This window comes from Dipteris shenzhenensis, chromosome 13 (assembly GCF_047967505.1).
Source record: "Dipteris shenzhenensis isolate YYH24624 ecotype China chromosome 13, Dip_SZ_1.0, whole genome shotgun sequence".
Classification (NCBI taxonomy): Eukaryota; Viridiplantae; Streptophyta; class Polypodiopsida; order Gleicheniales; family Dipteridaceae; genus Dipteris; species Dipteris shenzhenensis.
Window position 1 is genome coordinate 32,315,388 of NC_141608.1, and position 17,584 is coordinate 32,332,971.

Below are 17,584 nucleotides of genomic sequence, written 5' to 3' on the forward strand. Positions count from 1 at the left end.
CGCAGTGATGGATCTTGTAAAGGTGCGGGAACATACGGTTGACGGCAACTATAAAGTGAGGCCAAACTGGACTCATAACTCGCAGGTTGGATCAACAGGTCGGACATTCGTCACTAGTCTTTTTCTTTGATTGCTTGAGAGACTGTGAAGCCTAATTTGACTGAGTCCCGAATATTTCCGGTGCTTACCCACAACATAGATCCAGTACGTTATTGCGTTTTCATTGACCCTTTTCGTAGGTTTGTGTTAATAAAAGGGTTGGAAACTCAAATTTGTGGCTCGGTGTTCTGCGTTCGTGTTACGCTTTTGAAACGTAGAACGAGATTACACCATCGAGAGAGAGAGAGAGAGAGAGACAGAGAGTCTGAGAGACGATTCTCAATTCTACCCCGACTGAAATCTGGCGTTTGCAGGGCCTGTCGATCTTGAAAGGCAGACTGAGCGCTATGGGATATCGTGTCGCGCTTGCGCCGTACTGCTTATTAACAGTTCTACTTGTACAGCTTTTTGCCCCTTCTCTTGCTCGTCTTATTAAAGTTCTATGACCCCTGTTGCACTCTCCTACCGTTTTTTACGCAAGCTACGGGGCATGGGACGTCGTTAACGTCCCTTCCCGTGGTTAACAGGGTTATCTCTCTATTCTGGTTTTGTCATGCTCAGCTTCTTCTTGTGAATTCCGATTCATTACTAATATCACTCTGGATCTCATACTTCTACAGTGGCTGGAGTGTGTTCATACTCAACCCGCAAAACTCGAATTACCTCTCCCTGTGGCCACCAGACGAACGCCTCTGACGAGATTGCAAAGAGAGACGTATCTCGACTTCATAAAACGAGGATTGATATCTCAGCATGCTGATGAATTCTGCAAGTTGGGCCACCTGTTTGCCGGGGGCTCTAGTGACAAACATGCTGCAAAGTGGCTGACCAACAAGCCGGATCCCGAGGACTCCGAAAACATGGAGGAGTTGATTTTCACCCAGTGGGTTTACGATGACTTTGGAGATGATCTGCTGGATCAGCGGCGCGCGGCGGCTTTCCTCAACGAGACGGTGGAGCTTTGGAGGGCCCAGCATTCAGTCCGAGCAGACAATGATTCAGGAGTCACGAAAACTTTGAGCTATTTCCGAGAATCAAACCTTGCTGTAGGTGAAGAAGTTCTACTACCCAAATATCTTTACGGTGATGTAAAACCCGAAACAGCTTTCTTGCCAGATATGCTTGCCGACGAGTTTCCTTTGCTTCCAGAACAGTTTCCCCAGCTCTTGCAATTTTTCAAAATTCCTCCCGATACGCGCATGGCTAGCCACATGGCCACCATTGTAGATTACTGCAACAGCTTGGTCGAGAGAAACCGCCGTAATGCGGTCGTCATCAGCTTCTGCGCGACGAGCGCGCACGCGATGCTCAGATTTGCAGCCTCGGTCGTGGGGAAAAGCAAAATCCAAGGTATCACAAACTCCAAGATGGCGGGAGAGCCAGGCAAACCAGTGAAGCTGTTGGAAACGGTGGAGAAACAGGGAGTTGACGGTACTGTGGTGGACTGTCACGACATGAGTTTTCCATTCGTAGTATACGGTTGCCATAGCATCGAGCAATCCAAAGCATTTCAAGTGACACTCATGGCTGAAGAAGGCAACCCTGCACAGGAATCCATGGAGCTTGTTGCAGTGTGTCACACGGATACAAGTACATTCAACCCTGCACACGAAGCCTTCGCCGTGCTCAACTCATCGCCTGGGAAGACGGAGATTTGTTATTGGCTGCCCAGCAAGGATGTCTTATGGTTGCCTCAAGAGATAATATGGGCTACCAATAATGACTAGCCTAAAGTGTGCTTGCGACTATGTTAACGTTGATGTTTAATTCAACTCGAAATAATGCCAATATAGGGAGTCGGTACACGCTTAAATAGGGGTTCATAAAGTGTATAGGAATAAAGGCTCATGAGGTGTTTGTATTGGAATATAGGATAACTCTTTGGAAAACAAAAAGGAGTTGAGCAAGGGTGCAGCTTTTAGGCTACATCACGATAATGTGGGCTTGGTGATCTAGAGTGGGGGGGGCCTTGAGACAGAGAGAGAGAGAGCGAGAGAGAGAGAGAGAGAGAGAGAGAGAGAGAGAGATGAGAAGAAGTGGGATATAATGGTGGAATTGCCAAGTACTATCTCGAAAAATAAAATAAATAAAAAAATAAACAATTTTGCTTTCAAGGGCCATCGTCTCAACTTAAGCCTCCTTGAGGGTAGGCTAATAAGAGTTCATCACATGCTCTCGTAAGAATGAGTGACTATGATTATTAGATGTATGACTATGAATATCCATTTGTATGAGGGCTTCCTTTTGTGCATATAAAAAGTCTTTATTTATGAAATGTGACTTACAATGCAACCCATAGGGCTCTTAATTGCTAAATGAATTCTACATTAAAATGACTTTTTAACCAAAATTTGTCCCCCTAGTTACGTGTTTTATATAATTATAAACAATTTTTAAAAAGTGCCAGCTCATTAAAATCATTTTTATTTTGAAGCATGCTAGACAAAGTTTCAAATTTGTGTACTGCCTATGTGAAAAACTATGTTACCATAAATTTGTGAGCATTTTCTAATCACATGTAATGGTTCCAAACTAGTATTAAACATCCATATAACACTAAAGTTCAATAAAACATCAAGGGATGGTAAGCATTGGAACAACAACTGATTATAAAAGCCATTCAAAAGACGAATCATACAAATGTTAAAGTTTTGAAAACATTGATGCTCTTTTTGCTTCGTTATAAAATATGTCCCTCTTGGGTCCACTAGCTTCAATTCCACCCATATTTTTGTGTTAGATAATGGTAGGGAATGCTATTTACAATGTTCATATGCCTAGTGACATGGCAATTTGAAATCACCTTTGGGCTACAACAAAAAATATATGCAAGTATCAAAGATAATTTATAACTACACTACAAGGTATAGGCCATTTTCCTACACAAATATTGACCTTTTATACACTAAAACGTTTTTTCTTAAAGGGCAAAAAGGTCGGTATTTACGTTGTTATTAGCATCAAAAAATGTGTGTCAGTATATAATCGTCAATATATACCGATGCTGATAAAGGTCGGTATATACCGACACTGGTAAAGGGTTGGTATATACCGACCTTTAACAGGACAAAAAAAAATAGTGGGGCAAACCTAGGCTTGCTGTGGCTCCATTTCGCTCCACTAATGTTTTTTTTTTGGCATTACAAAAGAATGTTTACAAGAAAACATGCGAGATAAAACTCTCAAACCTTGTTTGTTACAAAATTTGCCTTGCGAAAAGGGTGATACAAAATTGCTCAAATGAGCCGACAGACAAAAGCATATACATGCTGAAGTATATACAACCTTGTTTGTTACAAAATTTCCTTTCAAAAAGGGTGATACAAAATTGCTCAAATGAGCCAACAGACAAAGGTATATACATGCTGAAGTATATACAAACTACTACTACTACTACTACCTATTAAATTACACAGTGCAGTGGACTCGCAGCGGAACAGAAACTGAACAAAGAATAGAGAGTACATAGCAAACTGGAGAGGAACAAACTTTTCCTTCAATACTAATGTAGTACAGATGATGGCTCCGTCCACCCGTGCGCTCCCACAGTGGAGCTTAGATGGCGATCTAGACAGATACTAGGTGAAGAGATACTAGCTGGATGATCTGATCTGATCTAAATTGATCTGATACAATGGACTGGGGAGGTCATCTCTTTATAGCTATGAGGGCAGTAGTCGGATCAACGTAGTCGGTGGAGTCGACTAGTCGACCTAGTCAGTGGAGCCGACCAGTCAACCTAGTCGGTGGAACCGACTAGTCATCCATGGAATATTCAAGAAATATTCCCTATACCATCGCCTCAAGGGCTCCTGCCCCTGAACCCCCACTAGGGGGGCCGATGGCCCCCCTGGGATCGCCCAGCTGGCCACCAGGCCCTAGTAAGAATAAGGGGCTCCCACACAATCACCTTTCTACCATCGACAGTCTCATTGATAGACCTCATCTAACATGCAAGTCAGGATCCATCCAGTGCCCCAGGCTCACACATGGCTTCTCCTCATATGGGGGCCTTACAACTTGAGCACCTTGGACCACTGGTGGTTACCAGAAGGGTGGGGCATTGAGCATATCTAACACTACCACTACTACTACTACTGCTCATCCGGCTCATCAGAGTCATCGTTGTCATCGTCCTCGCCCTCATGACATTTGCCTGATCCTTGGCCCTCGTGACCTCCGCCTAAATCCTTAGTCCTCGTGATCTTTGCGTGATTGTTGTCCGTCGTCAACGTCTAAGCCAAATCCCTAGAGAACTGCCACCTTGTCACATCATCACTGCTTGTCTCCGCTGATAGGACGTTCGAGCTTGCACCCTGAGAGCAAAACCATTTTAATTTGAAACTAGATTGGAACTTAAAGAATAAAACAATTTAAAAAGTGAGATTACAAGTTGGGGTAGACTTATACTGAGCAAGCAGCCACCACAGCCCAATCGACTGTCACTCCTTGCACCTCCATCTCAATAAACCACTTCTTGGCTCTTATGTGGAATATGCAGTTCATCTCTTTGTTTGTGGGATGGCGACCAATTGTAGATTGCTCTAGACCCAAATTATAAGAGTTAGATTAGTGCATGCCATATGTTTTATTAATAAAACAAATCGAAGAATAAATTAAATGAGAAGTAAAATTATCACCCATGCCTTGAACACGGCCTGTTCGCCCATTCTCGAGGTGCGAAGCACCTACAGTGTCCATCCATCTCCTCACAACCCTCCTCTGATTGTCGAACTTTGTGGGTATATCCCTCAGCTCCTTCTTCAAAAACTTTGAGTCACCTTTATCCACCCAGCTAGGTTTAGGCTTCTTCGCCGCGATGGTATCTTGCAACTCCGTCTTGTGATGCTTCAAGACAGCACACATGCACTCTTGCATGTACGTGTCATTGAACTCATACCTGGGGGGGTTAGGGAATTGTCTTCTCAATTTCTCGATAAATTCCTTCTTCTTTTCTTCATCCTGGCTTCACCAATCAAGTGTTGTGCTGCTCTTGAAATGGTGGCTCATCAACCACCTCATGGCGGCCAGCACTTGACTACCCTTCTTATTTTCTATGATCTCTTTACCCATAGTGATCTCATAGTAAAGGTCCTCGGGGTGGGGAGTGGCAGTAGCAGAGCTAGAGTGAGGGGTGGTTGTGCGAGTGCTTAAGGAGCAAGGAGTAGCAGAGGGAGTGGGCTTGGGGTGTTTCTGCCTATGAGTGGAGAGGACAAGGGACCTGACTGGTACTAGGTCTCATGACAAAGTGGAGACCTATAGGGATGTGAGTGTGCTGACTCATCTACATCCCTCAGCACAGTAGTGTCGACCCTTACTACTCTTCCTAGACCTACAATGGGTGTGCCCAAGTGATGGCCCCTCGGTCGAAAAGGCTACAGAGGACAACTGTCGAGTAGGTCCGGCCATCGATGGCCCTAATCTACCCCCGAGGGGTGTAGGAGAGGGAATAGCTGAGGTCCTCTGGGACAGCAGAGAGAAGAATCTCGCTGCGAACACATTGCTCATGGATGCGACAAACTTGTTGGGAGTCTCGATGAAGCCATGGGCTACTAGAAGCAAAGGAGTTCCCTAGGGGTAGTCGCACTGCTAGGCCTGAGAGGAGTCATCCCTGGGGTAGTCGTAATAGCGGTAGTCCCCTGAGGAGTCAGATCAATGGAATCAAAGTGCTCTACAGAGTACAGATCATGACGTCTCCTCCTACGAGGGGTTCCGTACTCTTTGGCCATACGACGTGATGCCATGTCTAATTTGGGGGGATTGAACAAACACAGACACAAACACGAAAATAAAAACAAACACAAGAGCAGCTATGAAATAGAAATACAATTTACTTAAAAGACAATTTATTACTTGAAACTCAAATTCAATTTACTAAAACTATGAAAAGACAATTAGTTACTTAAGACAATTATAGGAAAAGAGAGGAAAAGAGAGGAAAGGAGAGGAGAAAAGAGAGGAAAGGGGAGAAAAGGAGAGAATGAAAGAGAGAAGGAAAAGAGAGAAGGAAAGAGAGAAGGAAAGAGAGGAAAAGAAAGGAGAAAAGAGAGAAGGAAAAGAGAGGAGAAAGAGAGAAGGAAAAGAGAGGGGAAGAGAGGAAAAGAGAGAAAAAGTGAGTAAAAAGAGAGAAGGAAAGAGTAGAAAAGAGAGGAGAAAAGAGAGGAAAGGAGAGGAGAAAAGAGAAGTGAAGAGAGGAAAGGAGAGAATGAAAGGGAGAAGGAAAGAGAGGAAAAGAGGGGAGAAAGGAGAGGAAAAGAGGTGATGAGGGAGCGAAAAAGAGAGGAGAAAAGAGAGAAGGAAAAGAGAGGAGAAAAGATAGAAGGAAAGAGAGAGGAAGAGAGGAAAAGAGAGGAAAAGAGAGAAGGAAAGAGAGGAAAAGAGAGGACAAAAGAGAGGAAAGGAGAGGAGAAAAGAGAAGGAAAGAGAGGAAAGGAAAGAGAGAAGGAAAGAGAGGAAAAGAGAGAAGGCAAGAGAGGAAAAGAGAGGAAAATAGAAAAGGAAAGAGTGGAAAAGAGAGAAGGAAGGAGAGGAGAAAAGAGAGGAAAAGAGAGAATGAAAGAGAGGAGGAAAATAGAGGAAAAGATGGGAAAAGAGATAAGGAAACAGAGGAAAGGAGAGGAGAAAAGAGAACGAGAAAACATAGGAAAAGAGAGAATGAAAGAGAGGAGGAAAAGAGAGAAAAAGAGAAGGAAAGAGAGAATGAAAGAGAGAAGGAAAGAGAGGAAAAGATAGAAGGAAATGTTGAGAGTTCACGCTCAACATCATGTGATCATGTGTGCATAGCACCATCACGTGATCATATGTGCATAGCACTAACCTTATAGAGTGCTATAAAGGAAAGGGTTAGATCCCCTAACCCTAACCCTAAAAGGGTTTGTATATATTCTATTTTTTCAACTAAATCTAGTGTACAGTTAGTCATTTGTGGTGTGCTCTCTAGCTGTGCCCTCTCTCCTCATCTCCACTTTTCTCCTCTCCTCTCTTCATATTTTGTCATGGTATCAGAGCTTGGTTCTGCCTTCCGCTGAGGCGCCATCCTTCTTGTGAGTGCGAGAGAGATTGTTATTGAGAGTTCTCTTGAGTGTTCTCCGTGAGAGTCCACTTCCGGTGAGAGATCTTCATCCGTCCATTTGAGAGGAATTTCCGTCCATCCATTTTGTGAGAGTTTTCATTGAGAGATTCATTCGACTCTCTATTCCGTTCATTCTTCCATGAGAGTGAAAGTTGTTCTTCTCTTCCGAAGAGAGAGACCTCATTTCCTTCTGTGATATTGTGAGAACTACTTTGTGATAGAGAGTGTGAGTGTCACTTTATTGGAGAATTCTGTTTGAGATTCTCGAGAGGGAAAGAGTCCTGCAACAAGAGAAAGGTTCTGTATAAGGTTTGACTAGCTCTCTGGGAGTAGCTCCTCTGCATCGACTACCTTTAGTATCCAACGACCAAAGCTTGCAACTCAGACAACTTCCTCGACTTCTCCTATGTAGCAGCCATTCGATGCGACTCCTTCAAACGGGCTGCCATGACCATAGACTTCTTTAGCTAGCCACAGCCAACGGGCTAGGCTCCTACGACAGCCCATAGCAAGGCGGCTCAATAGATCACCATCAGCCTACGGTTCCTACGGCCAGCCCACCGACGGCTCACCAAGGTGACCCTGCAACAGATCCTCCAATCACGGCCGACCAAAGCTCCATAGTGAGCCTTCCATCGGCCAGCCACCGCTCCAACCGCTCGACTGCCTCAAAGAAGGCTCTAAGGCTCTGACGCCTCTCCTACCACAGCCGACCTGCAGCTAGCCCTCTCTGGCTCATGCCAGCAGCTTCGAAACTCTACAGCCCTGCAACAAAGATAGACGCCTCCAATAGCAGTTCCAACTAAAGCTTCAATGGCCCTCCACGATGGCCAATGTGCAGCCTACTACAAGGCAATGACTCTATGCCCACAAGCTACTCCTCAAAGCTACGCCCAAGCCTTACCTCCGCCTACATTCAACGCCAGGCCTTCAGCTTTCCATTGACTCCTGCTAGGTGCTCTACACACCAACGACCCGACGCCAAAGCTTATCCTTCAGCAGTCAAGGCGGCGGGCAAAACAGCGAGCCTCTAGCCACCGCTTCACGGGCGCACGGAGCTACGAAACGAGCACTAGCGCCCATGCTATAGGCTCCTCGACGATCAGCGCCAAGCCCACCGACGGCTCCTTCAAATAGCAGCCCGCAACGGGCTCGACGGTCGCCTCCATCGACGGAGAAGACGACGGAATCCCCAAGATTCTGTCAGAATCTCAAAAGATTTCGGTTGTTGTTCTTACGACACGTGGCAGTTGACTAGGACCCTATCCTCAGGGTCACCACACCCTAGAGCTTAGCCATGTGGCACCCTTATCCACAGTGCCACATCATCACTGACTGACACATCATTATTGCCACATCAACACTGCCACGTCAGCACCAACAGCCACATCAACAGGCCACGTCACTTGTGCCACGTCAGCAGACACATCATCAGTGCCACATCACCAGGACACGTCACCAGGCCACATCACCAGGCCACGTCACCAGTGCCACATCACCAAGCCACTCACTAGGCCACATCACCAGGCCATGTCGTTAGGCCACATCATCAGTGCCATGTCACCAGGCCACATCATCAGGCCACATCATCACTGCCATGTCACCTCTGCCACATCAGCAGTGCCACCTCAGCACTGACCCCTGAAGGCACAGTCCCTTGCCAGGCACACTGTGCACACACTGCATGTGCACACTCCTGCCACCTCAGCACAGAGCTTCACTGGCACACCTCTTGCTAAGCACAGTGCCACATCATCACTGCATGTGACTCACAATTACACATAATCATTGAGCACATTTGCACTCCTTTTGGCCCTCCACCTAGATCAAGTCATATCTCTTGATCTAGGAAGAATTTGAGGGTGCTCCATAAAGGAAAGTCGCTCATTTTTTCGTGCTCTACACGTTCGTCACATCATGCACACATTTCGGTGCAAGTTACACTCACATTTGAGCCTCGCCGACAAAACCACTTCCTTCACGCACATTTGCCTCTACATCGACGCATCTGACCCAGCACTTAAAAAGAACAAAAGAAAAGGAATTATTTGCTGTTCTTTCATTGATCGACGGTTGGTTTAGATCTTTATCAGAGTAGACTAGATCGCCATAGAGGGGACGCTTTGAATTTCCCCAAGTTGCCAATCTAAGCCATGCCCGAAATTCCCGACTAGTACCTATGCTCACATCCGATTTCACATCATTACATTACCTGAAACCTTACATTCATCAATTCAGTGAGTAGACTTCAGAGTTCAGAGGCATTGCAGATTGGTTCAGTGGGCAGATAGCACTTGATTTCACACACACATGCCACCATTGTAAAGCCTATTCGGCTATCTCACGGCATTGTGCACATCATTTTCAGCCTTGTAAATCCTCTTGGCTATTCCCGGCATCATTGCCACAAGCCTTGTAACACAGATCAGATTTTATATACTGCAGTTCTATCTTCACCGACAGTACAGAGTATTCACTTGGCATCTTCAGTGTATTTGCAGTTTTTGATTCATACAGAGTTTTTCAGGACACTTTTTTGAGTACATTGTTTGCACCATGTCGACTAGCAACCTCAATCTGGAGGCATCTGCTAAGTTAGACAACTCCAATTACGGTACATGGAAATACCGAATGGAGACCATTCTTGTGCTTTAGGACAAATGGGAGTATGTCGATGGATCTATACCTAGACCATTGGCCAATCCAGCCACCAGTAGCTCTACTCCATCTGTTGTCACAGCACCAGCAACGGGATCTACATCGGGATCTACATCTACACAAACAGTTTCCGCACCAGTAGCAGATCCTGCCATTGCTTGAGCTCAAGCAGAATGGGATAAAAAAGACAAGTATGCCTATCACCTGATCAAGCAGAATGTTCAAGATGTCATGCTAGGACAACTCAACACAGTCAAGACATCAAAAGAAGCATGGGAGATGTAATCTTTGATGAGGAATCAGAATGGAAAACCTCACCTACACAGGAGATAGAAGCATCGACTTCATAGTCATCTACAGAACAGGTTGATGAAGAAGAGCAAGAATTGCCAGCAACACCCCAAGCAGAGCCACAGCAGCTCAGACGGTCTACTAGGGAAAGCAAACCACCAGCCAGATTGACATATGCTCAAAAAGGCAAAGTAATTCAGGTGGAAACCACCAACTATGCTCTTATGACTACCATCATGGCTATAGAAGAGCCAGTGTACTTCGAAGACGTAGTAGACAAGCCAGAATGGCAAACTGCTATGAATGAAAAAATGGATGCTTTGTATAAAAATAACACTTGGGAATTATGCGACCTTCCACCAGGAAAGAAGGCCATAGCCAACAAATGGGTATACAAAGTGAAGTACAATCCAGATGGCAGTATTTAGAGATACAAAGCCAGATTAGTTACAAAAGGATTTGCACAACAATATGGTCAAGATTATGATGAGACTTATGCTCCAGTAGCAAAGATGGATTCCATACGGTTCTTGATATCACTAGCGACACTTAGCAAATGGAATGTGTATCAGCTCGATGTCAAGAATGCATTTCTCAATGGTTATCTAGACGAGGAAGTCTACATGCAACAACCCGCAGGTTATGTTGAACCAGGAAAGGAGAACAAGGTTTGCCATCTCAAGAAAAGTCTCTACGGCTTAAAGCAAGCATCCAGAAGTTGGTACAGTAGAATTGACAAGTATTTTGCTGATCTGGGATACATGAAGTCCCATGCAGATCATACTCTCTACTACAAAGTTCAAGGGGAAGATATTACTATTGCACTTTTGTACGTAGATGATCTGATTGTGACAGGAAGCAAGGATAGCTTCATCAGAAAATTAAAACAAGACTTATCTGCAGAGTTTGACATGAAAGATCTTGGACTTATGCACTATTGTCTTGGAATTGAGTTCTGGAGAGATTCAGATAGCACATTTATGAGTCATCTCAAGTATGTTGACAGTCTCCTGAAGAAGTTTCATATGGCAGATTGCAAGATTGCAGCCACTCCCATGGAACAGAGTTTGAAACTTACTAAAGATTCAGAAAAGCCTACAGTCAATGACAGATACTACAGGCAACTCATTGGATCTCTCATATATCTGACAATCACACGGCTAGATATTTGTTATGCAGTAAGCTCACTAGCACAATTTATGGCAAATCCAAAACAGTCTCACTGGAATGCAGCCAAAAGAGTATTGAGATACATCAGAGGTACAAGACAATTTGGGATAGAATACAGAGAAAGTCATCCACGGTTGCATGGATATTGTGACAGTGACTATGCTGGAGATCATGAGACCAGGAGATCAACACAGGGATATGCATTTTTCCTTGGTCAAGGTGCTATATCATGGTTGTCAAAAAAACAACCAACTGTTTCTTTGTCTTCAACTGAAGCAGAATATAGGGCACTCACTACAAGTGCATGTGAGGCTATATGGCTCAGAAGACTATTGTCAGAAACAGATTACTTTGATGAGTCAAAGCTAACAACAATATACTGTGATAATCAATCGGCTCAAGCATTGGCCAAAAATCTAGTATATCACTCCAGGACAAAGCACATTGATGTCAGAGAGCACTTCATCAGAGAAAGAGTGTTACTTGGTGACATCACATTGCAGCATTGTGATAGCAAAGAAAATGTTGCAGACATCTTTACCAAACCACTCGGTAAAGAGCTATTCGAGAAACACCGACTAGCTCTTGGTTTGACGTAGAGGAAGGACATTCCCATTAAAGGGGTGTGATGGAATGTAATGCTCAGCCCTTCTTCGATTCCCCAGAATCATCATCTTGAGGGAAGGCCTACTTCATGATGTTGATCTTGAGGGAAAGTGTTGAGAGTTCACGCTCAACATCATGTGATCATGTGGTGTCCCCAGAATCATCATCTTGAGGGAAGGCCTACTTCATGATGTTGATCTTGAGGGAAGGTGTTGAGAGTTCACGCTCAACATCATGTGATCATGTGTGCATAGCACCATCACGTGATCATATGTGCATAGCACTAACCTTATAGAGTGCTATAAAGGAAAGGATTAGATCCCCTAACCCTAACCCTAAAAGGGTTTGTATATATTCTATTTTTTCAACTAAATCTAGTGTACAATTAGTCATTTGTGGTGTGCTCTCTAGCTGTGCCCTCTCTCCTCATCTCCACTCTTCTCCTCTCCCCTCTTCATATTTTGTCAGGAAAGAGAGGAAAAGGGAGGAGAAAACAGAGAAAAAGAGATAAAAAGGAAAGAGAGAAGGAAAGAGATTAGGAAAAGAGAGAAGGAAAGAGATGAAAAGAGAGGAAAAGAGAGAATGAAAGAGAGGAGGAAAATAGAGGCAAAGAGGGAGGAAAAAGAGAGGAGAAGAAAGAGGAAGGAGAGGAAATGAGAGAGGGGAGAAGAGAGGAAAAGAGAGAAGAGAAGAGAGGGGGAGAGAGGAAATACAAGAAGAGATAGGAGAAAAGAGAAGAGAGGAAATAAGAGAAGAGAGGCAAAGAGAGGGAAAGAGGGGAAAAGAGAAGAGGAGAGAAGAGAGGGCCCGAAAAGGAAAAGACAAGACAAGGAGACAAAAGAGAATAGAGGAAATATGAGAGGAAATAAGAAAAAAGAGAATAGAGGAAATAAGAGTAGGGAGAAGAGAGGAGAAGAGGGGAGAAGATAGGATAACAGTTCTTACGCCCATAACTACAGCTAGCGCTTAAGGTGCTAGCTGCAAGCCAATGTAATCACGAAAAGAAAAATAGGTAAAGAGAGGTAGCACTTTCTTACATGAAAATGACGTGTCCTGGTACCAGCAGATAATTCCACTCGGATGAGGAGCTGTTTCGTGTCCTAGCCCTATCAAAGAGATGAAACATACCATTTTAAGAAAACTAATTAGTGAAAGGAGGAGTTTGGAGAAGTTTGGAGAAGCAACATTCCAAAGGGTATGGATTGAGGAGACAAAGAGAAGCCTACAAACAAGGAGAAAGCAGGAAAACAATAGGTATAGCTTTCATACTCTTCTCTTTCATGATTGTTTTTTGTGTATTTTTTCTTCCATTAAAGAAAGAAAAGGACAGGAAAGGAGGAGACAAACTTTAGAAAAAGGAAGAGAAAGTGAAAGTAGAGGAAGGGAGAGTAGAGAAATACCAAAAAAAGAAGAGGTGAGCCTCCTTTCCTTCACCAAATCGCATTTTTGGTCCTTCAACTCTGAAAATAAAGCATGAAAATGAGCACATGGGCTTAGCAATGTAAGGAGAAACATGCTTCAACACTCACAAAATGAAATGGGGGAAGGAAAACACCTACATTGTTTAAATAGACACACCTTCTTGGAAAATGTCCTTTCATGCAAGTAGAGAGGGAGAAGGGTGGAGAGGGAGCACAAGTGTTGGGAGAGGGGCTGGGTAGGGGTGAGGAGTGTGGGGAAGAGGTTGGAGGAAGGTGAGGTCACTGCTAAAGGTGAGGAAGGAGGAGAGGTTTTTGCCTTTTTCGCTATAGAATTGTGAGGGGCGCCATCGCAGGTTTGCAAATTGGATGCCCAATTTTAAGTTTTTCAAAGTGTACTAATGCTTCATTTGCTTTTTAGAGTATTTGCATTTATTTGGGGACTTTGACACAACTGTCTTATGCCTTGTATTTGTTTTATAGACTTATATCCATCTACTTACAAAGAGTGGGATCCTACAGCATGCGTAATTGGGGTGTTGCATGTCCTCCATGCTGAGATCGGGAGTGTTCAATATGAAGGTCGCACACCATCAGAACTAAAAGGATGGGATCTTCTTCTATGACTCAATGTTCATTGTGCTAGATAAAGAAGGACAGTAGACTAGAATAGAATGTCTTTTCTTTCCCTCTTTTGATAGTCCAGAATGGCCGCTTCCAAGCATGGACATAAGTGAATCATATAGAAATATATTATTTAATGATGTGAGAAATGCTATGAAGCCAACTACTAGTACAAGAAATGCTAGGTTGAGCTGGTTTCTTCCATTTCCATGCTTTGTTGATTTCTTTGCAAGTTGTAGGCAACTAAGGAAAACAAAGATTAGTTACACTTGCAAGAGCTTAGAAATGGACTGGCTGTCTGAGCTATTAGACAATGGATGGACAACAAGAACATGTCATGCTAAAGATGTAGTACAATGTCAATTAAACACTTCAGATGTGACATTTCAGTGAGCAAATCTTACAATTCTTGTTTGTATAAAAAATGATTAGGATACTATGTATTAACAGATCCCAAATTTTCCAGGTATTTCATTGGAAGGCAAAATCTCTGCATGACTTTCACATATAGAAGGTTTAGATGGAAGAACCTTTAATGGGAAGCAATGGATGATGATTTGCGCGATGGGACTCACAGTCCTATTATCGAGGCATCAATTTATCGACAAAGACATCCTGAACTAATGTTGGAATTGGAAGAGGAATGGACAATGTAATTTATCAAGGAAGAATTGCAGTTGGGAATAGCAAGCTCTCCCCAAGACTATTATTTTAAACTTGATAATCGCAAAGTTAGATATAGGGATGAGATAAGTATCCTTTGTAAGAATTGTTTCCCCCCCCATACTCTAGAGATAGTAGAGACATGATGGCAAGTACTTCATAATATCCAGTTTCTTGGATCTTTAGTGCTTCAACAATGCACTTGGCAATGAGGCATTGTTACATGTATGAACATAAATCATATATAATACAAAGTGTTGTTTCATTTATTGTTCAGATTTTTAAAATTAAGTCTTCACCTCTAGATTGATGGCTCTCTATGGTCTATGAATGATGAGGCGATAAATATTTATAATTTTAAATTTGTGTGGGTATTTGTATATCTGTATTGTGCAAGAGAGAGAGTGTGTGAGAGAGATAGATAGCAATTAGAGCGTGCAAGAGAGAGAGAGAGAGAGAGAGAGAGAGAGAGAGAGACAGAGAGAGAGAGAAGTTGAGAGTGCAATAAGCAACACAAATAATGCACTTGGCCATGAGACAGAGTTAGATGTATGAATAGAGAGAGAGAGAGAGAGAGAGAGAGAGAGAGAGAGAGCAGTTAGGGATACAAATAATGCACCTGGCTATGAGACATTGTTAGATGTATGAATAGAAAGAGAGATATACTATGTGAGAGAGAGAGAGAGAGAGAGAGAGAGAGTAGTCAGGGACACAAAGGGGGGGAAAGAGATAGAGGGAGGGGGAGGGACACAAAGGGAGACAGAGAGAGTTAAGATTGCATTTATTCATTTGCACCTCTAAGTTGAGAAAGAGAAAAATACGAAAGTTAATTAAGGTCTTTGAGAGACCATGAGATTGACAAAAACCCTAGATACAAGTGATCCAAAGGGTAAATCTGCTAACAAAATACAAAAAGTGTATATGTGAAATCAATTTCCATAACAATGGAGACGAGGACAGAAAGAGGGAGATGGAGAGTGGGATAGAGAGAGAGAGAGAGAGAGAGAGAGAGAGAGAGAGAGAGAGAATGGGAAGAGAGAGAGAGAGTTAAGATTGCATTTATTCATTTGCATCTCTAAGTTGAGAAAGAGAAAAATAAGAAAGCTAATTAATGTCCATGAGAGACTATGAGATTGAAAAAAAACCCAGATACAACTCATCCAAAGGGTGGAGCTGCTAACAAAATACAAAAAGTGTATATGTAAAATCAATGTCCATGACATAGATAGCTAAGGGCAACATGGCAACAAGATGATCATCGGGTGTCAGAGAGAGAGAGACAAAGAGAGAGAGAGAGAGAGAGAGAGAGAGAGAGAGAGAGAGCAAATAGGGACACAAAGGGTGGGAAAGAGATAGATAGATAGATAGATAGATAGATAGATAGATAGATAGAGAGAGAGAGAGAGAGAGAGAGAGAGAGAGAGAGAGAGAGAGAGCAATGAGGGACACAAAGGAAGGGAAAGAAAGAAAGATATATTAACATCCTCGGAAGACCTTGCGGGTCTATGAGAGAGAGAGAGAGGGAGAGAGAGGGAGAGAGAGGAGAGGGAGATAGCTAAGGAGAGAGAGAGAGAGAGAGAGAGAGAGAGAGAGAGACTTTCCAAAGAAAAAACCATAAATATATAAATATTGTAATTAAGAGGGCGATGCCCATTTATAAAGTACACTTCTAAGGTCATTTTCACATTTTCAGTTTCCCACTCTTGAGTAACCTTACATTCCATAGCCTCCTCTTTCATCTTCCCGAGCATCCTCCTACACTCCTCATTTGGGGGCTTACAGATGGGGAGGTGACCTTTCCGACATCGTACTCCACAAAATGATGCAAATAACCCACACATGGAGACACTTGTAGAAATTGAGGCTACTATCACTCGAGAAGAGGCATCATCTCATCCCATGATTAGTCTTGAACAACGAGAGGTCCAAGAAGAGCCTTGAGGCCAAGAAGAGCAAGAGAGTGCAAAAAAGTCAAAAGAAAAATCGGGGGAGGGAGACCTAGGGCAAGATGTGCCCAAAGAGAGATTACCTGGATGTGTGGATCTAGGACAGATATGGAGCATTCATGGTTGGTGGGGTATCCCAAGGATGAAAGGCTGCATCAGGAGCAGCTCATGTGCAGGAAGATGGCGAGGACACAGTGTCCTGGATCAGGCCTAGCATGAGGCACTTAGTGGACTGCAGTGCTCAGGAACTGCAGCAGGACCCTATGAAAGGTGCACTGGCATCAGCATGTGTACGGAGCAGGGTACAAAGCTATACGGATCTATATGGGCTACTGCAGGCAGTGTACAGAAGAGGTAGAGCCAGGACAAGGTGCCGGCAAAGGGCTGCAGCAAGGTGCAGTATAGTGGGGTCTATGGGCAGGTCTATGGCCTGCAAGCAAGGCTGGCAGGTGGCAGGACAGCAGCAGAAAAGGGGCTGGACCCTGCATGGAACAAAGGGCCAGCAAAGGGCCCTAAATAGGGCTGCATAGGCAGCCAACCAGCCAACCAACTGGTCGGTTGGTTAGGGCTGCTACAAACCAGCCAGTCGGCCCATTTAGGGCTGGCTGGTCGGTTGGTTCAAGGGGGGCCTTGGGCCCTATAAAAGGAGATGCCTCAGGCCTCATTTCAACATCCAGCTTCCAGTAGATCCAGGGCAGAAAGGAGCAGCAGGAAGCCACCCTCTGGACCTACATTTAGGAGGATAGAGAGGTGCTTGAAGGGCTGCAGACTTAGCCAGGAAAGGGCTGCGACCTTGGTTGTCATCTAGGGCAGCAAGGTGCTGAGATCACTATACCTTCTGGAGCAGCCATTCACGAGTAGGTTGGAGCAGTGGAATAGGGATCTGTGTGCTCTGCAGACAAAGCTTGGCAGGGGCTGATTCATAGGTAGTAAGGTGGAGAAGAACACACTGGACGGAAAGTCTATAGACGCTCTAGGTGGAGCACGTGGGCTCAAGTCTAGAGATAGCCAGCAGATAGGAGAAGGACCTTTGGTAA

General features: G+C 44.0%; 1 protein-coding gene across 1 annotated transcript; it reads left to right on the top strand.

Moving 5' to 3' along the window:
• Positions 1-959: 959 nt before the first annotated feature.
• On the top strand, positions 960-1,826 carry LOC147895303 (BURP domain-containing protein 6-like). Its single transcript, XM_087383448.1, has one exon. It carries the CDS (start codon positions 960-962, stop codon positions 1,824-1,826), a length of 867 nt encoding a protein of 288 aa, XP_087239574.1.
• Positions 1,827-17,584: the final 15,758 nt, after the last annotated feature.

What these genes read in the sequence shown, in the direction of transcription:
- LOC147895303 (XM_087383448.1), top strand. Translation starts at nt 960, where the DNA reads ATGGAGGAGTTGATTTTCACCCAGTGGGTTTACGATGACTTTGGAGAT.